Source organism: Micromys minutus, assembly GCF_963924665.1.
Source record: "Micromys minutus genome assembly, chromosome: 4".
In the NCBI taxonomy this organism is placed as follows: domain Eukaryota; kingdom Metazoa; phylum Chordata; class Mammalia; order Rodentia; family Muridae; genus Micromys; species Micromys minutus.
Genome location: NC_137973.1, coordinates 58,721,412 through 58,745,289, shown reverse-complemented (window position 1 = coordinate 58,745,289; position 23,878 = coordinate 58,721,412). Strand labels below are relative to the sequence as shown.

General features: G+C 34.9%; 1 protein-coding gene across 1 annotated transcript in view; it reads left to right on the top strand.

Annotated features, from left to right (window-relative positions):
• Positions 1 to 1,522: 1,522 nt before the first annotated feature.
• Positions 1,523 to 23,878, top strand: part of UGT8 (UDP glycosyltransferase 8) — a gene marked incomplete at its 5' end in the record, with an annotated part of 37,939 nt that continues 15,583 nt past the window's right edge. Inside the window, one exon of the mRNA XM_080916414.1 lies at positions 1,523 to 2,344. Within this exon, the coding sequence (XP_080772540.1) occupies positions 1,523 to 2,344 (822 nt within the window). The remainder of the gene's footprint in view (positions 2,345 to 23,878) is intronic.

Here is a 23,878-nt window from a genome sequence, read left to right as displayed (position 1 = left end):
CTTACAGATTTGTTTTCAAATCTATGTAATACTTCAAGCAACATTTGATATTCGTAACATTTATAGAATGTACAATTTTTATATTTGCTGGAAATGAGGAGGAAACGGCTAAAATATATTGCTTTTATTATTGGAAGAATCTAGCTTATTAGCCATGTGATTATTTTAGATTAATTGCAGAGTTTAAATATGAGAAAGTATAATTGGTATTTAGATGTCAGAAAATTGCCCAAAGAGAATAGCTAATCTACAATCATGAGCAAAAGTAAACAAGTATCATGTATGTCTAAATATATTTTATGTTATTCCTTAAAAATCAAAGTGTCTACTTTCTGTGCATAACACTTCAGAATCTTTTTCTATTTGGGGTCTAACCTAGAGCTCATATTGATTATATTGAATAGCCTTTGTGTGTACCTAATACCTCTCCTACACATGATGTGCTTATTTCTTACTAATATGGAGTAAGACTTTGTATTTAACCTGCTAATCAGAAAAGGTAGGAGAAATGTCTGTCTTGAAGTGTATATCCATCTGCCTTGAATATGCCATTCTGGCTAAAGGTGGCACATATACAGTATGGTCTGGGACATACTCATTCACCCAACCCTTCTTCGGTATGCTCTTAGACTTTCTTTTTTTCTTTTCTTTTTTTTTTTTTTTTTGAGTTATTTGTTTGTATGATGCCCTGAATTAACACTGCTTAACAATTAAAATGTTACATAAATATGGACTATCAGAATGTTTAGTGTACTTAGTGGTATGTCTGGAATCAATTGGAGGAGAAGCCTTTGATCCTGTGAAGGCTTATTTCCCTAGTGTAGGGAAATAACAGGGTGTTGAGGTGGGAGTGGGTGGGTAGGAAGGGGAGCGTCCTCATAGAAGCAGGGGGGAGTGGGGATGGGAGTTCGAGAGGGTGAAACAGGGAAAGGGGATAATTTTTTAAATGTAAATACACAACATATCCAATAAAACATACTAAAGGTCGTTTTACCTGTGAGGTAAAATTCTACAGAATTATTGAACTACTACTTAATTAATTTTGAAGTGTGATCCCCCTTAAAACCTTTAATCACCATTGGGAATATTATCACTAAATTAAAATGATTTAAGTAACAATTGTGTACTGATATATCTGAAAATTAAAACTGCCACTCTTCCTGGAATTAACATAACATTTATTAAGAATAAGAATCTATTAGTGCTATTTCATGGATAGTATTCAAAGAAGTAATATCAAGTGTATTTAGGCTTTCTAGAAGTTATTGTCTGGGTAAAAAGTTCTTTACTGATGAAGTTATGTACTTTCAGATTGGTGATATGTATTATATATCAATTTCTTCCAATTCTGTAAAAATTAATATTGTTGTTTTATTTAAATGAAGGCTTCTCTGGAACACATACTAGGTTAATTTTTTAAAGAATTAGATCTTTAGATATTTTAGAAAATAAAATGTTCGCAATTGTTTTGAATGGCCAGCCTCTATAATGTTTTAAGTCATTTTCTGGTTGTCTTTCAGCTATGAAGTCTTATACTCCATATTTCATGCTCCTGTGGAGTGCTGTTGGAATAGCAAGGGCTGCTAAAATCATCATTGTGCCGCCAATTATGTTTGAAAGCCATTTGTACATTTTCAAGACGCTTGCATCAGCCTTGCACGAGAGAGGCCATCACACTGTGTTCCTCCTCTCAGAAGGCAGAGACATTGCCCCATCTAATCACTACAGCCTCCAGAGATACCCAGGGATCTTCAACAGTACCACCTCAGATGCTTTCTTACAGTCTAAAATGCGGAATATTTTTTCTGGGAGATTGACAGCAGTTGAACTGGTCGACATACTGGATCACTATACTAAGAATTGTGACATGATGGTTGGAAACCAAGCCCTAATCCGAGGTTTGAAAAAAGAAAAGTTTGACTTGCTACTGGTTGACCCCAATGATATGTGTGGATTTGTGATCGCTCATCTTTTAGGCGTTAAGTATGCTGTATTTTCTACTGGCCTTTGGTATCCTGCTGAAGTAGGAGCACCTGCTCCTTTAGCTTATGTCCCAGAGTTTAACTCACTCCTCACAGACCGCATGAACTTCCTGGAAAGGATGAAAAATACTGGCGTTTACCTCATATCCAGAATAGGGGTTAGCTTTCTGGTTCTTCCGAAATATGAGAGGATAATGCAGAAGTACAACCTGTTGCCTGCAAAGTCCATGTATGATTTGGTTCATGGGTCCAGCCTATGGATGCTATGTACTGATGTAGCACTGGAGTTTCCAAGACCCACCCTGCCTAACGTTGTATATGTTGGAGGAATCCTCACAAAGCCGGCCAGCCCACTGCCAGAAGTAAGGTTTGCTGAACTCCTTGGTAATTTTTTTTAAACTACAGGGGTCAATTTTTATTCTGATAGAATAAGTATTGGTTAGTATCACATTAAGAGCCCATAGCTTATCAGCTCTTCTTATCTGTGGATTCTTCACTCCTTGGAATTGATTAGTGTTGGGTGAGTGTATCTGTAATATCAGGAGGCTCTCTGTCCTGTGGAATTAACACATTGAATGAGAACTAGATTTTTAAGTAATAACTATAGTCTATGAGTTGAATATACTTAGCTGTGTAGTTTTTAACAAGCATATCTTATTTTGCTTTTAATTAAACACTCTGTTCTGTACAAATAGTATGCTGAGCTCTGTGTTTAATAAACTCAGTAAAAATTGAAAGAATAAAGGTATTTCTCTGGGCATTCAGAATTACTGATCCTTGTACAGCTTTAAAGAGAGCAATAAAACATATTTGTAATATTTTTCTTACCTTTCATCTGGAAGGCAGTTAGTAAAAGTTTTTATTGTAGTTTTTAAGGTAAACAAGTCAAAGCAAGCTAAAATATATTTTCTCTGAAAAGCACCTATTGGGAATTTATGACTAGAACATTTCCATTCTATAGTTGATATGAGTATTAATTTCAAAGTAGGAAAACAACTAATTTAAATTGATACAAATATAATATGCTGTAATACAATTTAATTTCAAAGACAGAATTGACTGAACTTTAAAAGCATCCATCTGCTTAAGCTTGCATCCATTTTTGCTAGTTGAACCATCAACAAATTCATTGTTCTTTTCTATCCTACTTTGTTTTAATTAGCTACTTAAACTAGCATAAGTCACTTACATAGTAATTAAAACCTTTTCTAACTTCAGGGTAGCTCAGTTCTTGCTACAACCTGTAAGTTTTAGTGCTTATATAATTTTTTTTTTGCTCTCATCTCTAAAAATAAATACCTGCACAAATGGTTAGTTTCCTCTGTGTACTTTAATCCAAAAGTCTGTCAGGACCTCAGTGAAAAGAAAACCCAGCTCGTCTCTTGCAGGTGTTACATAAAAATGCTCCCTAAGTAGTATTTTCTTAAGTGCAATCAGGTGGTTGGAATGGAGATGTGAGACTTCCTGATAGAACCATCTGACCAGGCCCCCCAGAGCTCCCAGGGACTAAACCACCAACCACATGGAGGGACCCATGGCTCCAGCAGTATAAGTAGCACAGGATGGGAGGAGAGGCCCTTGATCCTGAGAAGGCTCAATGCTCCAGTGTAGAGGAATGCCAGGGAGGGGAGGGAATGGATGAGTGGGTGAGTGGGTATGCACCCTCATAGAAGCAGGGGAAGGTAAGATAAGATAAGATAGGGGGTTTCTGGAGGGGAAACTGAGAAAGGGGATAACATTTGAAATGTAAATAAAGAAAACACCCAATTAAAAAAGAGGTAATATTGGTACAGTCTATGTGACATGGAAACAGACGTGTACACAGCAGAGACTTAGCAGCTTGAATTGATGAAGGCACTGGAGTGCCAAGGACACAGCTGCACTCTAACAGCTGTAGAGGATGAGAGTTAACCTTCACTTATCTCAGCCATTCAGGAATTTGTTTGACTCCGATGTCAGTCCTTAAACATTCCCCTGCCAGAGTCACCTTGTGACATATAACTCTTCTTCCTAAAGATAAAATCAGGTCTTAGAAGCAGCTTCTCAAGGATTTAGTGAGCAAATCTGTCTTTACCTTAGGATGCTCATTTATAATGTCACAGACATTGCTTTGCTCTTTACACCTTCATCATTTCCCAGTGAGGACAGTCCATCACTTTTGGTCCCAGTCCTTTCTCTTTTTGTCTCCTCATTCTCTTGATTAGAGAAAAATCTGCAGATTGTTCTTCCCCCTTTCAGTTTCTGTGCCTATTTCTAGAGTTACATCAATTGGAACAACCAACTATAGGTATACAAGATGATTTTATGCTGCTGTTTGTGTTTTTTCTGTCTTTATTAAAATATGTAGAATATGTGCATTTTTCTTTAATCTGAGGTTATTGTTACTACATTGGTTCCCTCTTTTCCTCCATATCTTACTAGTGTTTCTTTTTAAATTTAAAATAAAATTACTTATTTTGTGTGTATGTTTTGGCTGCATATATATATATATATATATATATATATATATATATATATATATATATATGTCTGTGTACTATATGCATTAATTACAGATGAAGTGGTGTTGGGAATCAAACTATGGTCCATTGGAAGAACTCTTAATCACTATCTCTAGGCCATCTTGTTTCTTTTAAAAACCAATTTTAATGGATTATTTGAGCCTTACCTAATGTATTAGTCAAAATGCTTTTAGACTTAACTTGTTAACACGGTCTGGCCTATTTTATGAGCTAATCACTTCTTTTTTCTTTCTTGGGTTTCCTACAATGATTATAGTGAAACTGTGCTTCTATTTAGCAGCAGTTTCTTGTGTCTATTGGTTTGGTCACACATACAGTTGAATATATATGGTGGATGTTATATACTGTTACAAGTTTAGTAGTATGGAAGGTTTAGATTCTAAATGCTGGGTTAGTCTTTCAGTATATCATCTATAGTATAAATATTTTGACAGATGTCTGTCTTACTCTTTTTGGTTCCCCTTACTATGTTGAAATTTTATATGCCTATAGAATATATCTTCTTACTGAGATTTCTGAAGTTGATATCTGTGATAAGCTATATAATAGTGTTATAAAAGTTAATAAATTTCTCAGGTGTTCATAGGGTTACCAGAGATGTTCATGACACTAAAACAAGAGGGTCCAGAAATCAGCTGGTGAGAAATGTTATTCAATAGTAACTATCTAGCTCTTGATTGTCTTTGTATTTTAGATTGAGAACATATTTAATTTCCTAGGTGTCTGGAAATAATTTGACACTAAGATTTGAATTTTGTAGCATGGGAGGAAGAAATAGAAAAAAAATTCTACGAGATGTTTCTTAAAACTTTTATGATGTTTGAGTATGTAGAAATTATTGTGTATGGACCAGTTCCATTCAGTAAATTTTTCTGTCTTTAAAATACAAGGAATAGACAGAATAATTAATTCGTGTGTCAGATAGATTTAAAGAGTATGAGTGGCCATTGAAGGCCAGAGTCTGGCAAACCACTTGTAGTGTGGATTGCTGTGTTATTGATTAGTTTGTCAAAATGATCATACCCTTTGTAACTCACATTATTCATTTACACGTGTAATTGTGTACATGACTGTATATAGATAGTTGTTTCTTCAGTCTGATTTGGTATCAGTGGTTTTGAGTGCTTAGTATAAGAAACAGTAGAAACTATTTGCACTCTCATGTTTTAGAGATTCTATGTTGATCATAGATACAAACACTCAGAATTCTAATAATTAAATGTTGTATTGCTATAGTATGAAGAAATTGTTTACCTGGACATCCAAGAGGTTATTCAAGAGGTTACAAATGTGGCCAGAGAAACCACCTCTGTTATACTATCAATGCTTGACTGTCCACAGTAGAGCTGTAAAAATGTGGATTAAGGGGAAGACATCTGGGTTTAGTCATTCTCACCCAAGTTATCTGCTGTTATTATGAATCAGTAGAAAACATGGATGCAATTTTCTAAAAGATAGTTTGCATTTACCTAGGAAGAGGTCTTTGAACAAAGCTGTACTTAAATGGACACTTTAATATTAAATATAAATGAAATAATGACATACAGAGTGAGTACAGCTTGTAGTATTTTTATTGGATGCTATAGACATGCTTAGGGAGTCTGTCTATTATTAACTTGATGACAGTTTTATATGTTTTATCACTGGAAGCAGTTGTTTAACTCTGCCAGGCTGCTGATATCTGTCAATCTTCAGCTTCTACAATACTGAATTCTAACAGCATCTAACTCTTCTACTCAGCCTGCAGGTTTGATAAATTTTGTGTTTCTTTAACATGAGAGAGGATACCTCACATGGGGTGTCAATTTTGTACCGAGTGTGTGAACAGTATCAAGCTCTCAATGGATATTTTATATTAGGTGAAGCCTGTAGAAGTAAGTGCCAAAAGATAAGACTATTCAGTTGATGGCTCAGTGTTAAAAAGTAAAACCACTGTTTGTTCTAAATTTATATCTATATATCCTGCAAAGCAACTAAAACTTCTAGACCAATTTATTTTAATAAACAAAAATCGGTTTACTAATGATTTTGATTGGTAACACCCAACTGGTGAACTAAAATGTTTTTCTGCTCATTTGGGATACACTCATAAAGAGCATTGGTAATGAAAGAGACCTTTAGTTCCTGTCTGGAAGGATGACTTTAGCTGGTATGCTGCTCTTTCAATATACCTCAGCATTATTTTATCTTCAGTTAAAGAATACTACTGTCCTCTTCATCTTTCCAGTTCTGTGGAATTTTTTTAAGTTATAGAAATAAAATCATGGAGAGGGCTACAGGAAAGAGATAAGAAGGGGGTGTCAAAGACAGGGTCATGATGCCTTATTGTTGTCTAGTCATTTATTAGAGCTACCTTATGGAGAAAGACTTGACTACCAGATTTACTAGATTAGCCTCCTGGTAGTTTGAAAGACTACCTAGTTATGAACAGAATGAAAGACAGCAGTGGTTTTTCATTGACTGAGAATCTTTATGATTCCTTATGGTAATGAATGAAGGATTTAGGCTGTGATATTACTCCTGGTGTCCCTTGATAAATGGCTTGATTACATTGCAGGTAGCTGTTAGAATTGAGGCTGTTTTAATAATATACTACATCACCATCTGTTCCTAAGTGATTGTTTTAAAGATAGATATGGGATTATAACCATCATATACCACATTGATCAAAATGCCAGGTTTTGAAAATGTCACTTAGTTAAGATGTAAAATCTCTGTCACTAGGTTCCCAATATAGATTCCATAGGTTTTATAAGATGTCTTCATATTGCTATGTAGATATTTAGAAAACAGAAAGTTAAGGACCATAATGTTTGATGAAACTACAGTTAAATTCCATTTGTTCTCAGTTGTTTCTACAAAATGAGAGTTGGGAAGAAAATGTTAGATTCATGTTTTTGCCGTAGTTTTAGTTGACCATAACATTTTGACATTTATTTTGTAGTAATAAGCCAGAAGAATTTTTGATAATGTAATTATCGAAATATAAGAAAGTAATTTGGAGATAGTGGGAGCCATCAGTAACTTATCATTCAGTTCACTGATATTTTCTGAGCAGTTTTGTAACATTAAATAAGCTATCTGTTGCTCCTATAAGCATTATAAACTAAAGGTATTTACTAACATGATATGAGATCCAATTATATGACCAGATTTCACTGTTTGCTATTGATATCACAAGATTTAGCATACCTCTTAAGTTTTCTTTCTTAGGGTCAATTTTTAAACCATTACTGTACACTTGAGAATTGTTCAATTGGATATTGATCAAACATTGGCAGTGTTAAGGGAAATATTTTAACTGATATTTCTACCAGTGAAAGTAAAAAATTGCTGTTGGCACCATATGCTTGCTCTATTTTTTACGTATCATACCAAGCCAAACATTTCTAAATTTAAATTAAACTTGCTACTGTCAATGAGTTTGATGCATTTATTTCTTAGTGCATATTCTTAAATAAAAAGAATACTTTATTTTCACTTTATATATTAAGTAATATAGTAGAATGTTGTAATAGATTTTGAAACACAAGAAAATGGGATTTTTTAAATTGGTTACAAAATCCCAAAACAAGTATTTCCTAAATTTTCTTAAGTGTGTCAATGTGACAAATGTACTTAGTAACCAGTCTTATCTAATTTCTACTGTATTCATAGTCCATGCAATAAAAAGGAAGCCCAGATTTACAATCCTACCTCACAGAAATAACACATATTTGATTATTTTAGAATTCAAAATGTTTTTTGTTACTTCAATACCCAGAAAGTTGAATTCACATATCCACCAAAGAAAGGAAAGAAGGAAAGGATAGATCTGAAACTGGGAAGAATAACTTTAGATTCCTTTTCACAGCTCATCTCCTTTCTAAAATTTAGACTAATGCATATCCTTCACAGTCAGCTTAGACTTTAACAGAGAATAGAGCAAGTGTGGGCTTGTAGAAATCTGTGCCACCAAGGCTTAACGTACTTTTTGGCTATGTTTGAGGAATACTTTATATTAACTTCCCAGATACTGTTCAACACTCTTGTATCAGACAGAAAAGTGCAAAACATGAGTTTTTCAGTAGGTGAGGGTCCATTGTTTTAATGCCATTGTTGCCATGTCTTCAGCTTTATTGGTGCAAAGACAGCAGTATCACACTAATAGACTTTGGTAGATGACGACCATCCATGGCCATACTTGATGGTGATAGTTAATGTTCTTACTCTTGCTGTACTAAGCTGTAACTCCTGAAACATTCATTACTCTCTGTTTTCCCCATGACAAATAGCAGAATTAATCTTAGGATAGCCATGGAATTGTAGGGTAAACTGTAAATTTCTATGACTTTATTTTTATTCAGTTTAGTAACCCATTCTTATGAAGTAGAAAAAAAAAATAAGATTCATTGTTCTTAGGATATAGAGAAGTAACCTTATAATAAGCAGAAACTAATGCTTTCTAGAATAACTTAAGTATGGGAGAGTAATGGAATGGCATTGTGCTTCAGGGGGCTAGATGCTTTAGCTTCTGAGGCATGATCTGTGATTTTTAAGATTCCTCTTTGGTGGCTCCACAAATGCCCAATTTTCCTTTCTGTGCCTCTTAGTCCTGAGGGAGTTGAGGTAAATTTTATGCAGATTAGTGATGCCTTTATTATAGACAGGAATTCTAACTAGATTCTCTATTATATTCAAACTGATTATTCTAGTCCAGAAACTTTAGAACGAGTAAATATATTTTTACTAAGATTAAGGGTGCAGACTCATTCCGCAGCCCAAATTTACATTTCGGATTCTTTCACCCGTGTCACATGTGCTTCTGTTCTCTTTATAGTCTCATTAATGCCTAAGTGTTGGTCGCTCAGAACCCTTTGATGTTCATGTCAGTACCAGTATAGGCAACTTACTAAGTCTGGGATGTTCAAAACTATTGTTCAGGTTCTCTGGTGATCCAAAGCTATTGGTGGTGGTAGACAAGTTACTCCTTGAGATCCATGCTTCTTAACCCATGTAATCTGTGTATTCTTTATCGATTTTGTATTACGGGCATTGTTTCTGCTAAATACAGATTTTCTTTGCTTTCCAATACCAAAATATGTATATATGCATCTAAATGTCAAGACCAAAACCCCTTATTTCACTCTTTGTTTACTGTTCTCTTTGAGCTTCTGATTCAGCCAGTGGTCAGTTAGTTACTGGGTTAACAGAGTATTCATTATGGACAGGGCTATGAGCAGTGAGTGTGGAGACCAGAGTAAGCTAGTAAGAAAGAAAAGCATGTCCTTTCTGTGGGAGGGGCCATTGACTTAAATGTACTGTCTTATATGGCTTGGTTTTCATGGGGACTTAAGGAGAATTATTATGTTTGATTGCAAGAGGGAAACCAACCATCTTTCATAGATAATATTTTCCCTTTATTTCCTTCTGAGTTTTTTCATTTAACTCTTTGGATCCATAATATAGTAAAATAAGCTTACTGATGTTGACCTGATTTTATAGTTAAATGAATATAATAACTGCTAAATAAGTACCTCTACAATAGAATAGCTTTGCATACAACTAGAGAAAGGTCCATTTTATAATACTTAATGATTTCATTTACACCATAATTTTTCAGAAAGAATAACGCATAATAAAAATCAGTTTACTATTGTGGACTGAATTATTTTATCTCATTTAGTTTAATTGCACAATTATGTGAGGGTGTATGTGTGTATTCTTATGTTGGCATGTATGCACATGCTGTGTTATGTGTGTGAAGGTGAGAGATCAACTTGTAGGAGCTGTTTTCTCATTCCATTGTGTGTATCCCCATGATTAAGCTCTGATGATCAGGGTAGGCAGCAGATGCCATTATCTGTTGAGATGTCTAACTCAGGCTTGATTTATTCATCATCACATTGTAAGGGAGTCAGTAGTGAGGCTTGAACCATTGTTTTGTCCTTTTATTTTTTTGCTAGTTTATGATTTGTACAAGGCAGTCACATTTTTATGACATCTCCATATGTCGTATATGTAAGAACTCCCCAGCCTTAGCCCATAGTTACCTGCTCCTCCTTCAACCCCTGTTTTTTTCCCCCTAATTCCTATATCTTTGTCTATATATCTAATATTTCTTCCACTTTAAATAAGATGTAAAAAAAAAGAACATTTTGAACACTTTACATACATTTTTCATTTCTGGTAGTGTATTGTTGGCAAAGCCAATATCATGGGTGCCTTCAGTAGTTTTAGTTCATGAAAGAGCTTGGAAATGAAAAAGAGAATGGAAAACCTCTATTTTATAATTTATATATTTGTGAAGCTTTAAATTACATACACATTTACATATGCAATATTTAGAAACGGCATTGATTTGTTAAATAACTATTAATACAGAGGGGAATGCTTGCCATCCACTCATAGAGATACAAAGCAAAGTGCTGACTAACCAATGAGTCAAAGGGGTAATCAAAAAATAAATAATTTTGGTCCTCAAGGGCACCTGTACACATATTCTGTATACTCACAGAGACACAGAGATATATAAATAAATAAAAATAAGGATTAATCTTCTTAAAAAAGAATTTTAAAACATATGAAAGCACATATGAAATTCAACTTATCTTAAAAAACATCTCACCTTTGTATGATAGAGGCTTTTTAAAATAAGATTTTTGCAAAATATTCACATTTTTCCCTTATAAGCCAAATTTCACAATATAGGGAAATGCTTTGATCTTTTTAAAAATTTAATTTCATTTTGGTGAATTTCAGATGCATATTTTTTCTTGTAGTTATTTATGTTTACTTTTAAGTAAAAAGCTTGTCTATGAGATTTCTTAGTAATGAATGTGATGTGTGTGACTTGTCACCACTTGCCACTGTAACGATGCAACTTTTCACAGCTGAGATGTGGTAGCCATTATAAAGAAGAAAGGTAAAGATAAAAGAACTCATTTCTATACTGGCACACATATGGCCTTTTCCCCCTTTCAGCTGAATACCCCAAACTCCTACTCTTACTTTTCAAAGTAGTAATGATATTTTAATATAAATGATACAGTTCATCACACCAGATTTGCTTAGAAATAGATTTAATAAACACATTAAAATTATGATCTAATGGAATTCATACTGTGATTTGCAATTTGAACAAAGTTCTTAAGCAGGAGTTATATTCTATTTATCCCAATAAGTTTTTAACTGACCTGAAAACTACTACATTAGCTTTATTCACATATTGTATACATAATCTGTACTTACATTGATAACCGTAGGTCCTTCAGCTGAATGGGACCTTAAAGCTTGTACAACCAGTATTTGACTATATTGTTATTCTTTAAAGACAGCAGTATTAGGCACTACTGGTTACTACCAGTTGAGGCTTTACACAGCTGTGCACTTCGCATTTAATCATGCAGAGAATTGCTAATGAGGAAATCAGACTGGACAAAGCATGCCCAGTGAATCTGATACAATACCATTTTTGTTTGAGAAACATAAATAAATAATCTTCACACATTAGGGGATTCATTAATACGTATTTGTGCCTGGTGTTTAAAGTAGACAAATGTTAACAATTTATATTAACCTGCTATTAATAATTTATTACTATCATCCTTTCATAGAAATCCATGTTCTCTTTAAAAACAAAACTAACCTTAGCCATATTTCTGTCTGTATTTGACCTTTACCTTCAATGTTTTAATTTTCCTTTCAATAGTATGCTCTGTTACGTGCATGTAAACTATCTACTGATGTTCTCCCCATGTTTCTGTCACTCCTAGAGAGAGCAGTGACCCAATAATTCCAGTAACTTTGTATCTCAGGCAGCCAGTTGCTACACTGTCCCCTTCTTTTCATCAAAAAGCACCATATCTCTACCATTGAATGCTGTAAGTTATAGTAAAAAGAATGGCAATTAAATACATGTATTGCAATGTGGTAAGGGCAGAGAAAACCCAATGTATTACCTTTCTAGAAGTAGTAAATATTTTATGCTGAAATTTGAGTTTGAATGACAGTGAGGTGTTGAGTCAGAACAATCAATACCAGCCATGTAATTAGGTTGAAAGGTAAATGGTAGGAGACAGTGGTTCAGGACAATTTGGTAGAATACTCAAGGTGTACTTGATGTCAGTATTTCTGGCTGATTACAGGTGAGATTATCCCTATAATAATTGGAATTTATTGGAGGAAGTACACTTGAGTCATTGTACATAGATACAGCGCATTTGACTAGTGGATCTAACTTTCCATTTAAGACGTGAGAAGAAAATAGACCAAACACATGTAAGATTGAGAAGCTAATATATGCAGAAAAGGCTGTTGTTGAGGTTTTTCTGGAACTTGGCCTTTGTAGACTAGCTGTGCTTCATTAATTGTTACTTCCTTATCAATTAGGGACAACCTCTATTCAGTTTAACTGTCAGAGAAGGAGAGAAGCCCTCTAGGGGCTTCATATATGTGCGTGTGTGTGTGTAAAATTCAAAAGGACAAGGGCTCTTGGACCATTTAATATCATTTATTATCATAGACCCAGAGCAAAGCATTAACCACAGGTTACATCCTTAACCTTGGAACTCTGGGCAATCAAGGAAGGGAGCACAACACTCATTCTACAGGGACTCCAATACCAGGCTGTACTAGTCACTTTGTTTTATTAATGTGGCAAAATATCTGACTAGACTTTATCTAGCAAAAAATCTTAATACCTATGGAAGTGAACAACTGTTTATGAACGTTTCAAATATTCCCCTATTCATAAGCAGCGCAAATGGTAAATGATGATTAACTGTTTACTTATTTCTTTATTATGGTGTTTCTTTCTTAGGGAAGAACATGGGTTAATGGATTAGAGGGTGGTTTAAGGTTTAAGACACTCTCTGGAATAAATTCTTAGTTGAGGGATAGTACAAATATGAGTATAACTTTGAATTATCATCTTTATATTTTTTCATACATTTTAAGAAATTAAAACAAAATTTTAAAAATAACAATAGGCTAAAATTTGTACCCTTGTACATTCTTTGTACTAGATTAATAAATATTTTAATAGTCTTACAGAATTCCTGATATAACCCGTATCACAGAATCTTCATATGTGTAAAATGATACATAATTCCTGCTTTAAATAGTAAAAACAGCCTCCAGGTATGCTTTTGATTATGGTAATTAAGCCATACACTAAGGATTAGAAGATCTGAAATAATTTGTTTATTCAATACACAGGCTCTATTGAAACAAATTAGCTTTGTTACAAAGAATCTTAAGCTTGATGAGTAGGACAAACATCGGACTGCTAACATTAACTGAAGTTTGGAAGCTATATGGCATCTTATTTAGAAGCAACTGGGAATAAGCAGGAATTATGAGAAGGTTTTTCTGTGAGGGTCCCAGGATGTTCCCAGTAGTACTTGTGTCCTTGGTTTCTGGATCTGAATGGCAGACAAGCATACTAGACTAGACAACCTCGGCATAAATTTCTGAGCAGAATAGTAAGGTCTTTGAAGGGAATTTTAACAAAAATAATCCAGCCTAAGCAGGTGTTAGGAATGTTATATCCTAACTCATTCTTCTTTTTCTCATTCCACCTTTTTTATAATAATTCATTGAAATTACCATGTACAACATCTGCTAATTAAAAGCTCTCCCCCATGACAAAAGAGCAAGGGGTTTTTCCTGCTACTACAATGGCTGACATTTTAGTTCATTCTAACCTTTTTCATGCTGAATAGTTTCTATTTTGTTAAAGAGTGCATATTTCTCAGTATCTGCTATTTGGATTTTAAAGCTGTCAATGGGGAGGTTTTAGTTGGTTTCATGAATACAGTATTTCCCATCCTTTCTCCGTCTAGTTTTATCCTCATGTATCACTTAATCTAAGTTTTCTAGCTTCCAGGCCATGGTCACTGAGGAGTTCCAAGCTCTATGTTGAAGGTGATCTTCCTGAGGCTTCCACATATAGAGGAAAATAACCAGCCCATCATATATATACATCCTTGCAGTAGTCTGTATCTTTTTAAAACAATGTTTGCTGAAGACTTCCATATGGAAAACAACTAGATATTGAGAATACAGAATAAGATGCCTTAGTGCATGAACCTTCCAAAGAATCCACATGTGATCTAAACAGTTTCTAACTCTCTGGGATTCCATTGTTGGCCTAATTTGTGAAGAGAAACAAGAGAAAATAAAAGATTGATGTCTCTAGCTCTCTGCTGCCCTCTTTGCCAGACTCCTAATTTCAACCATCCATTAAGTATAAACAGATTCATATTCCTTGTCGGCGTGTGGTCCAGATGCCTTGGTGGAGTGAGGAATTAACTACACTCCTCAAAAAGGTCTTGGGAGAACCTGCTATCGCCAAGCCTGACTTTGTGGGCATTCCAAGGTCCATGGCTTTCTTGCTTAACACAATACCATAACTCATTAAACCTGAAAAGGGTAGCCTCTGGGCTTTTATTAATTTTCAATGACTTTGTGTCATGAATTTTCCCATTTTTTTTTTTTTTTTCGTTTTGTATTCCTGGTCTTTTAATGTCTCTTATCCCCACCCCAGCATCTGATTTATTTTGAATATCTCTATGAACAGAGTCTGCTTGTTGCTAGAGGGAGCATAGAGTGATGTAGACCAACATGAGATTTAACAGTGATTTCACGTTATTAGTTGTGTGTCACTGCAGTGCTACTTTATTTTCTTGGTCCATGATGCCTTTATCACAGAAGTAAGAAAAGAAGGTTTTTGCAAAACTAGAGATGATGAGTTCAGTTGTGTAACTGGCACAGTGAGTGTTCTTTCCATGACTGACAAGCAGCTTCTTTCCAAAACAGGGCAGAACAGTCACATAGAGGAAGAGAGCTGGCCTAGGACAGTGTTCTGCTTGGATCATTCATTCACACCATACCAGTCTACTTTCCATGGCATTGTTAAAATATCAGAGATTGGTATTTCTCGGAAGGGAATTCCTCATGGTTCTAATTCCAAAATACGTTTTTGGGATGGAGGGTATACATTTATAGTGATTGACCTAGCCACATCATAAACAAATATTTTACGTGTTAAAAACATAACTTTACTCCAGGTTATATATTGCCAAAATTTATTTAAGTTGAAAATGTATCCCAGAAAATATCACCAAAAAATGTACAATCTTGAAAACAAAGCCCTGATTGTTATGACAATTTATTCATTAATCTCACTAATAGAGTAATTTCTTTCCAAGAGTTCTGATACACATTAGAATATTGTTCACAGAACCTGACAGGCAAAAATCTTAATTTAGTCAGGTAAATTAATTTGTAATGAATTTTGTCAGTTGATAATCATGGTACAACCCCACACCTCCAGTCGCTTTTCCCTTTTGTGCAGGATAGCTTCATAAATAATGTTACTTCAAAACACAATGCAGTCCCTCTTGTCTCAGTCCAAACTTATATTGTATAAATCATAGATTCCAAATTGCAGGAGTAATAAGATGTTATTTTATAATCTAAAATATTAGACGTGGAAAAACATACCATTTTAAACACAGAGAAATAGTCCCTAGTACCTTTGAATCTCAACTGATGTCAGATACAAGTTTACTCTTGCAACAATTTTAAACAATTAATTGCAGTCTATGTTTCTTTGACTTATCTGTCTACCAAAGAGCCTTGAAAACAATATATGCCTTTTGAACTAAAATAAATATTCTCTTTATCATACACCAACAAAAGTCAACTTTAATCCAGTTGCTTACAAACTAAATAGTTGTGACAGGATGGGCAAGTAAATTAAAGTTCTACTTATTGAAACGATTAGAGCTCAGTTTGCTCAGCTGTCAATGCTGGGTAGGTGATTCAACAGCATGCAGCTGTTCAGTCAAGGGAAAGCAGCCGAGGCAAAATACCTACAGCTCAAGGTGATATGACAGAATATAGCCTTATACTGAAGAGAAAACATTAGTAAACTTCTACACTCTATTATAATCATATGTACATCCTGTTATTATGACACTAATATGTAGTGGCCATGCCATTACATATTGTGGTTATAATCTACTCTGTTCAGTTATGTAAATTGCAAATCGTTACCATAGGTCGATCTTCTCTTTCAAGGATGGGGATAGAAAACCTTTTTTATGCTTTGTTATCTCAGGGTTATGTTATTTTGTATGTTTGCTCACAATCTGAGGTTAGAAACTGCCAAGCAGGACTCTGAGCTAAGAGTCATATTCCTTCTGATTTGTTTATATTAAATAATAAAAATGATGTTTGTGTACGAAATTATGACAATGACTTTGTCTACAATTAGGTTTTCATATTCAAAGGGCAGAAACCAATGGTTAAATATATATTTTGGGATCTAATAGTTATTAAGTATTAGCCAGTGATAAAACCCATAAACCACTTGGCTTTTATTTGGAATAGGCTAGGGTATCATTGACAAACAGTACTAAATTCTGCAATGGCAAGAAGTTGTCAGTACGTTCTCTGCCATCCATTAATAATAATAAAGAGGGAGCATATGGAGGCTTAGAGAAAAATATTATACTACATGTGAAGTTAATAATATTGATGGGCTTTTAGGTAACATCCTAGAGTACAGTTCTCTATTTCCTTGTATATTTCTGAACTCTGTTCACATACATATTATGCACTCAATAAAACTCTATTAGGTGAGTGAATGCATTTTAATTTTTTGTCAGTTTGTCAGAGAAACATTGTGCGGGTTTATTCATTTTTTCCTCTAAGGTAGAGCTGTCCAGGATTTGACGGACAGAAGAGAGAGTAGTACATTTCCTCCAAAGAACTCTTTTAAGAAAGAATTGCATGTCAACACACATGAATACAAAGATAATGTTTTTTCATACTTAATGTGCATACTAAGGAGAAATATTGCAGAAGATTCACAATGGATCTCTAAAAGAGAGATGCCTCTGGTAGATAGATGCACTTAAATGTTACTGTCTGGCAAAATTTATAGATGAGGTCCCAGAGTTTCATTCATGTAGCTCACTGTTCCCATACAGTGTGTTCTGACCACTCTTACTGCTGTGCTTTAAAGTTTCCTTGAAACTTTTGAAGAAACAAACGTGTAATGTGATCCTTAAGGAGAACTTTCCACTCCCCAGTTTCAGTGGCCCATCCCTATAATCCTGGCACTCAGGAGGCTGAGCCAGTAAGGCTGTGAATCTAGGGCTAGTATGGTCAGCAAGGTGAGTGTGTAAGACATTGTCTAAAAGAGTACAAGAAAATTCTCAGGAAGTTTATGAGTGACAAATATGCCATTTAGTGTGAAAAGGTTCATTTTTTTCTTCTTTTTACTTGTGATAAAAGTTGAGAAAAGACATTAACTATGTGAAATTTACTAGGAAAATGTTAGGTTCTCCTTTAATTGCACTGAATGAATACATACATTATTTGTTGTACAAAAAGCTCAGCTCCACTATGTAGGATGGATTGCCATTGTTGTACATTTGAAGCTACTTTGAACAGATCAAAGTGACATATTTATGTGCAAGGAAGGTGATGTATGTCTTGCTTGTAATAAGGAATTAGTATTTAAATGATTTATATGCATTTTTATAGAGCAGCAGTCTATATAAAATAGTTTGTTCTTGCTCATTTTCCCTCTTAGTTAAGTCAGAGCCTGAGCATATAATGCGATTCATATTCAGACTTCATGCAGCAGTTTAAGGGAAAGATAGCAGTTTTTAAATCTTGCAATTATGGCACAAAGGTGAGATTTACTTAAATATAATTTAGTTCAGTATTTCATGAATCTTTACAAAATACTTAGAAGGAACAAATTTTTAAACTCTAGTAACAGCGTAGAAAGTACAATGATATCTATGGACTAAAGCAAGAGGAAAACACAAGTAAACAAACAAACAACCAACCAACCACCACCACCAACAACAACAAACAATAACCAGTAAGTAGAAAAAGAATATAAATGTAGAAAACAGCAGTTACTCCCTGCAGCACTGGCTGAGAGCTCCTCCTGTACAACATTCTTCTCTCTTCAGTATTGCTCTCTCCTCATCAGTGTTAGTAGAGAACTTTATTCCTATGAGAATCTTTAAATGGTCTATAGAAAGTCTCATGGAGTATATGCTCCCGTCAGCATTTTATACTGAAGGCCATTCGTCAGGAATTTAAGAGATCCCTGTCCTCTAATGGCCTCCTTTTTGTTGCTGTCTTGCATTGGTCAGGTGGAAGAGTAATGGATAGATGAGTCAGAGACCATGGCTGGGAGAATCTTGCATCTCTGATTGGCTAACAACAGGATGTTTCTTTATTTATACAGATTCCACAAGAGACAACCTTTTCGTTTCATAAGAAATACAGATCATGTTATTTTGTTTCTAGACACGTGTTACAAGTGCAGAGGAAACAGCTCTTATCAATCTCAAGTCATTTCAGACTATATGGGCGATTATGACATATGATATTCTTCAGGGAAGTTAGCCATCAAACAGTAAAACATCTGAGTCTGTCTAGAAGAGTTTCCAAGCCTTGAACACTGCACAGTGATTGAAGTACAACCTCTGAGAACCTGGCTTATAAGTTTGAAAAGTCCTCCAGGCTGCAGGCTGACTTGTTCTAGTCATTTGGTTTCTCTTTGGTTTTTAGTTAAGAGAATAAAAGACCTCACTGGAGTTTACCAGTGTCCTTATGATTGGCAAATTCTTAAGTAATATTTTATACCATATATATGTATATATATGTATACATACATACATACATACATACATATAGTCAAACGGTTTAAGCAAACTAACTCCTGTGGACTACCTATAGGAGGAAGCCTGTAATCCCATCTGTTGACAAGTCTAGTTTCTGAGTTTGCTTTGGGGTAAGTATGCAAAAAAAAAAAAAAAAACTTGGGTGGTAATCTTTTTTTTTCTTTCACAGTGCCAGTGGCAAGGATGTCTCCTTAGTAGAGCCAATTAAGTTTACTTTCTCAGAGCAGAAATAATTTTCTGAGGAAAACTATAAATGAATCATTGAATCCTAAGGTAAAAAGTTCCCCACAAATACATCATGGGGAGATCAGAAACCCAAAGTTAAAGACAGCACAGTGGCAAAACAAACACTGGGTTCAGCTTTGCTGGGCTTTGTCAACAGCTCTACTGGCTTCATGTCTCTGTTTTGCTAGTCACCAGTACACATTGTTTTTCCTCCACTCATATACAGTTATTTAAATTCATGGACAGTGATTTACTCAGTGGGCAATGTTATAAAATTGTGAACTATCCATTTAAAGCAGTGGTGTTTTGGACCAGTGAGTTTTTTAACCACACTTGACTGGTATGCAGAGATTTTTCCAAGATGAGTTCACAGCAGGGATTATACCCTGGAGGACTTTAGGCATTAGGATCATTGATTCCCTCTGCCCAGGGGGCCAAAGGATTTGAAATAATTAGCTGAGTGGTTACACTTACTGCCTTTGGAATTGTGTCATGCCAAAGGGGACTATAATCTCACTTGCATGGTGTCCTCTGGGACCATTGCAGTTCAACATCCAAACCCTTATTTGGTATGAGACGAATTTTCAGAGCTTCCATTCTTTGAAACATTCTCATTGTTGTTATCTCTTACAAATATATGAAGTCATTTTTCACATTGACTTTTAATGGAAAGCATATCTAATATTATGGTTGCATTTTCTAGTTCTGTTATACTTGCTGTCTTGGTGGTTCTTTCTACTTCTGTTAGCAGAGTTTTAAATCTATTTTGACAATCACTCTGTTTTCAGAGAGTATTTGTCAGGTACAGGGGTCCAGAATAAAGTTATTTAATAAATTCAGAGTTTTTTATAACTTTAAATTCTCTATAAACTGCTTTTTAACTGATTATGTTCATTTCTTTCTTTGGTATAGCAAAACATTTTTCATGGATATGTGCATTTTCTTCCTGTTCTACAACTCTCCTTACAACTGGACATTGGACATACTTTTCTTCCATGAACAGCTTCTTTAAAAAAACCTTCTACCACTACTTCCATTTTAGTAACTTAAATTTCCCTGCTGGAAATGAACCTCTCTGAAACTTTTAAGTTTCTTTTTCCTGAGAACTATGACTCTGTCAGAACTTGAGACTCTTAGATCTTTACTCAAACATGTTTTCATCATAAATGTTAATTTACAAGAGCATGGCGCTTATTCTTATTCTTCTTCTTCTCATTTTATATTCTGGTGGGTAGTCTTCTGAAATGAGGTACATTATGAAAATCTGTGAACATTTAGAGTTATGATGATTTGAAAGTTTTGATTGATCTGTCTTAAATGAAAATATTTAAAATATTTTTCTAGAAATGTTGCTAAAGCTTTTTTTTTTTCTAGTCATGTTTCTCTGATACAAATTGAAAGTATCATGGTGCTATTTCATTTCTTGGGAAATGTGGCACAATTTCCAAGAAAGGAAACAATGAAAGATAAATGCATATGTACATAGATATACATGTAGACATAAAATGTCTGTTCTCCCATTGAAATGCTCCAATTGGGAGTGCTTTTAGAGTTTGCTGCAAGCATGCCTCAGCTGAACAGTTACCCTCCGATGATTGCTGCTAAAAAAGGAATTTGTCTAGTGACACAGAGAATGCGTTGGTCACTGGTGCCTTGGAATTTGGTGAAGAGAACATGATTTGATGTCTAAAAATTCATCACTCATATATCCTTTGAGTTATCAGTTAACGTCCAATAATACATAAATTCTGGAGTTTAACTTAAATCATCTTAAATTACCACATATAGCACTATTATATGGAGAAAATGCACGTTGATTTCTAGGAGGAGGACGATACGTATAGAATAAATTTTTTAATTACTTGATAATGTATATCCATCTACAAAAATAATGATGTTCTATAAATGAGTAGAGAAAATAAAAGACAGAAGACACATTTTGGATGAAACTTTTTATTGATGCCTTGAGTTAAAAGAAAAATGTAGTCTCTGAAAGGATGTGATGTGTGTAAATACTGTATAAGCAGTTCGTGTCTGGATAGTGCTGTAGGTAAACATACAAAGAAGACAACTGAATGGTTAATCTTGGCAGGATCAGATAAAGGGTGATACAGGAGGTGGCATGGAGGCTGACCTTGAATGATTGATTGATCGAATTTGGATAGACAAAATTAGTGTCATGTGCAGAGAAGCTGTGAGTAGAGCACCCAAGTTAGCAAAACCAGAAAGGAGGACAGATTGTGAGCTTTGGAGGAACCATCAGAATTTTAAGTGTTCTTAAGAAGCAAAAAGAAGTATTGAGACCTTGAGCACTGGGTAAGGATTGAAGATTGAGTAAAACTTTTGAATATAGTGTTTCAGATTGGGAAGTGAGCTTTCATGAGAAGGCCCAGGAATACATTAAGGAAATATGTGAGAAAGCCCATCATTATCATCTGGTCAAAGATTTTTCATATAGACTTCTCTACCTTCCCTACACTATTCACAGAATGATTTGGTCATGGAATAGAAGAAGAGGAGACTAATTCACATTTTAGTGCTATAGAACTGGCAGTATAGTACATACTGATTAGGTGTTCTTTCCAGCCATTTTCCTAAGGGATCTAACATTCCTAATTTAGACAGCCATGACTAAATCCAGATAGAATTCTTTTCTTCAGCTGACCATCCTATTATTTTTCCAGTGGAGTGAGATTTAGTATTTTCTTTATATAAGCTTATACATGGAGGAATATACAGTCTTAGCAGGCTATTACTATGGTTCAGCATGTTTCTGCCCAAGGCACACATGCTTTCCCTGAGATGCCCAGCTACTCCTCCTGAGATCAATGTAACATTACTTCAGGGTCATTAACTTTATTGCATATCATAGTTTACTTCCTGTATAATTGGAGAAAGCTATTATCTAAGTGAGGAGTAAGAGGGAGAAGGGCATATATTACATTGTCACTCATGCCAAAAAGTGGACCAAAGCTTTCTCCAGCTTTCTACAGTTTATACAGTGTTCAGCTGATTAAAAAGGAACACCAGAACTAGTGGAAATATCCATTGAGTCATGAATGTTTGGCCTTTGTATAGCAGAAGACGGACTATTTCATAAAGCATTAGAGAACAGCTGAGTTACGTGTTAACATCAACCTGGAAAGATCTGTGTGAGTGATTTACCTTGATGATTATATGTTAGATTAGTTTAAAACATGGTCTCAATTTTCTGATTTGCTCTATATTGGCTGAAATTTAGAAACACCAAGTACCAACGTCATAATACTAGAAAAAAATTCTAATATTTATGATGATGTTCCTATGCTTCCAGTGTCTTTTTACTATTTTATTTAACTCTAAATGTGTTTCTAATTGATTCTGAAAAGATTTAGCCTACAACCTGGAATTGATTGCCATCAAATTATTTCTCTGGTAATCCAACTCTGAAATTGGTAGAAAAGTAAGATAGAAGCCCCAGGTATTGAAAGTAAATGAGCTTTCTAAAATTAAAATTTATAATTTTCAAGGAATTCAGTTGGTCAGCACAGGGAGTAACACAGCAAAGGCAGTGTTAATTCGCTGTTAGTGAAGGCAAAGAATCTGGGTTGGACTTTGAACTCCCAGCCAGGAAACTATATCCTTCTCTTTTATATTCCTGGCATATAGTCCCACGCACATAAAATGTGGCCAATGCAGGTTTGTTTAACAGTGATTATATCATTGATGAAATGGATATGCCTGGAGAGCAAATAAAGGCACTGTAGCCTTTTCCTTTAAACTATAAGCAGTACACATGTCCATGGTTTTACATCATAATTTTGCTGTTTACCAGGACAGGAGATTAAGGAATATATTTCAGGCTGCAGAGCTGTACTCTGCACTCGTTCAAGAAGAAAGGTACTTCATATGCATCTTGGTCTCTTCCCTCTTGTGCACATGCTCATTTCAAATCTGTTTCCAGATCACTAGCCTTCTTACATCTCTGGATTCTTTATTGATTCCTGTAACCTAAGAAAGATTTACATATCATTTTGAGAGACTTTCTTTCCTAGTCGGTTTCCTCTGTTTGCTTGGTATCTGCTCTTGTTTACCCAGTGTACTTTTCACAGCATCTCAGCACCTTGCTCTGCTCAGATCCTTGGGATATCAGAAACGCTTGTCTGCAGTTTGTTCAAGGTCTGCAGAACCTTGAAAATCTAGCTTTTCCTCAAAAGGTCTCAAATTTTGCTTACTTCTAATTGTAGCCGTGTTGGTAAAAATTAACAGCCTACTGGAAAGGAAAAGAGATACCTCAGTATCTCCATGGGAACAATGCATCTTTCAGGGTTTTTTTTCATCCTCTTGAATGTTCAGTGCTAGGAAGACATAGCCATCACCTTGACATTGATTGCTCTATTGCATCTTTAGGTTAGTTGCTGCCCAAATTCCTGGATAAACCTGGAAAGCATTTGAATTGTTTTAGAAACCT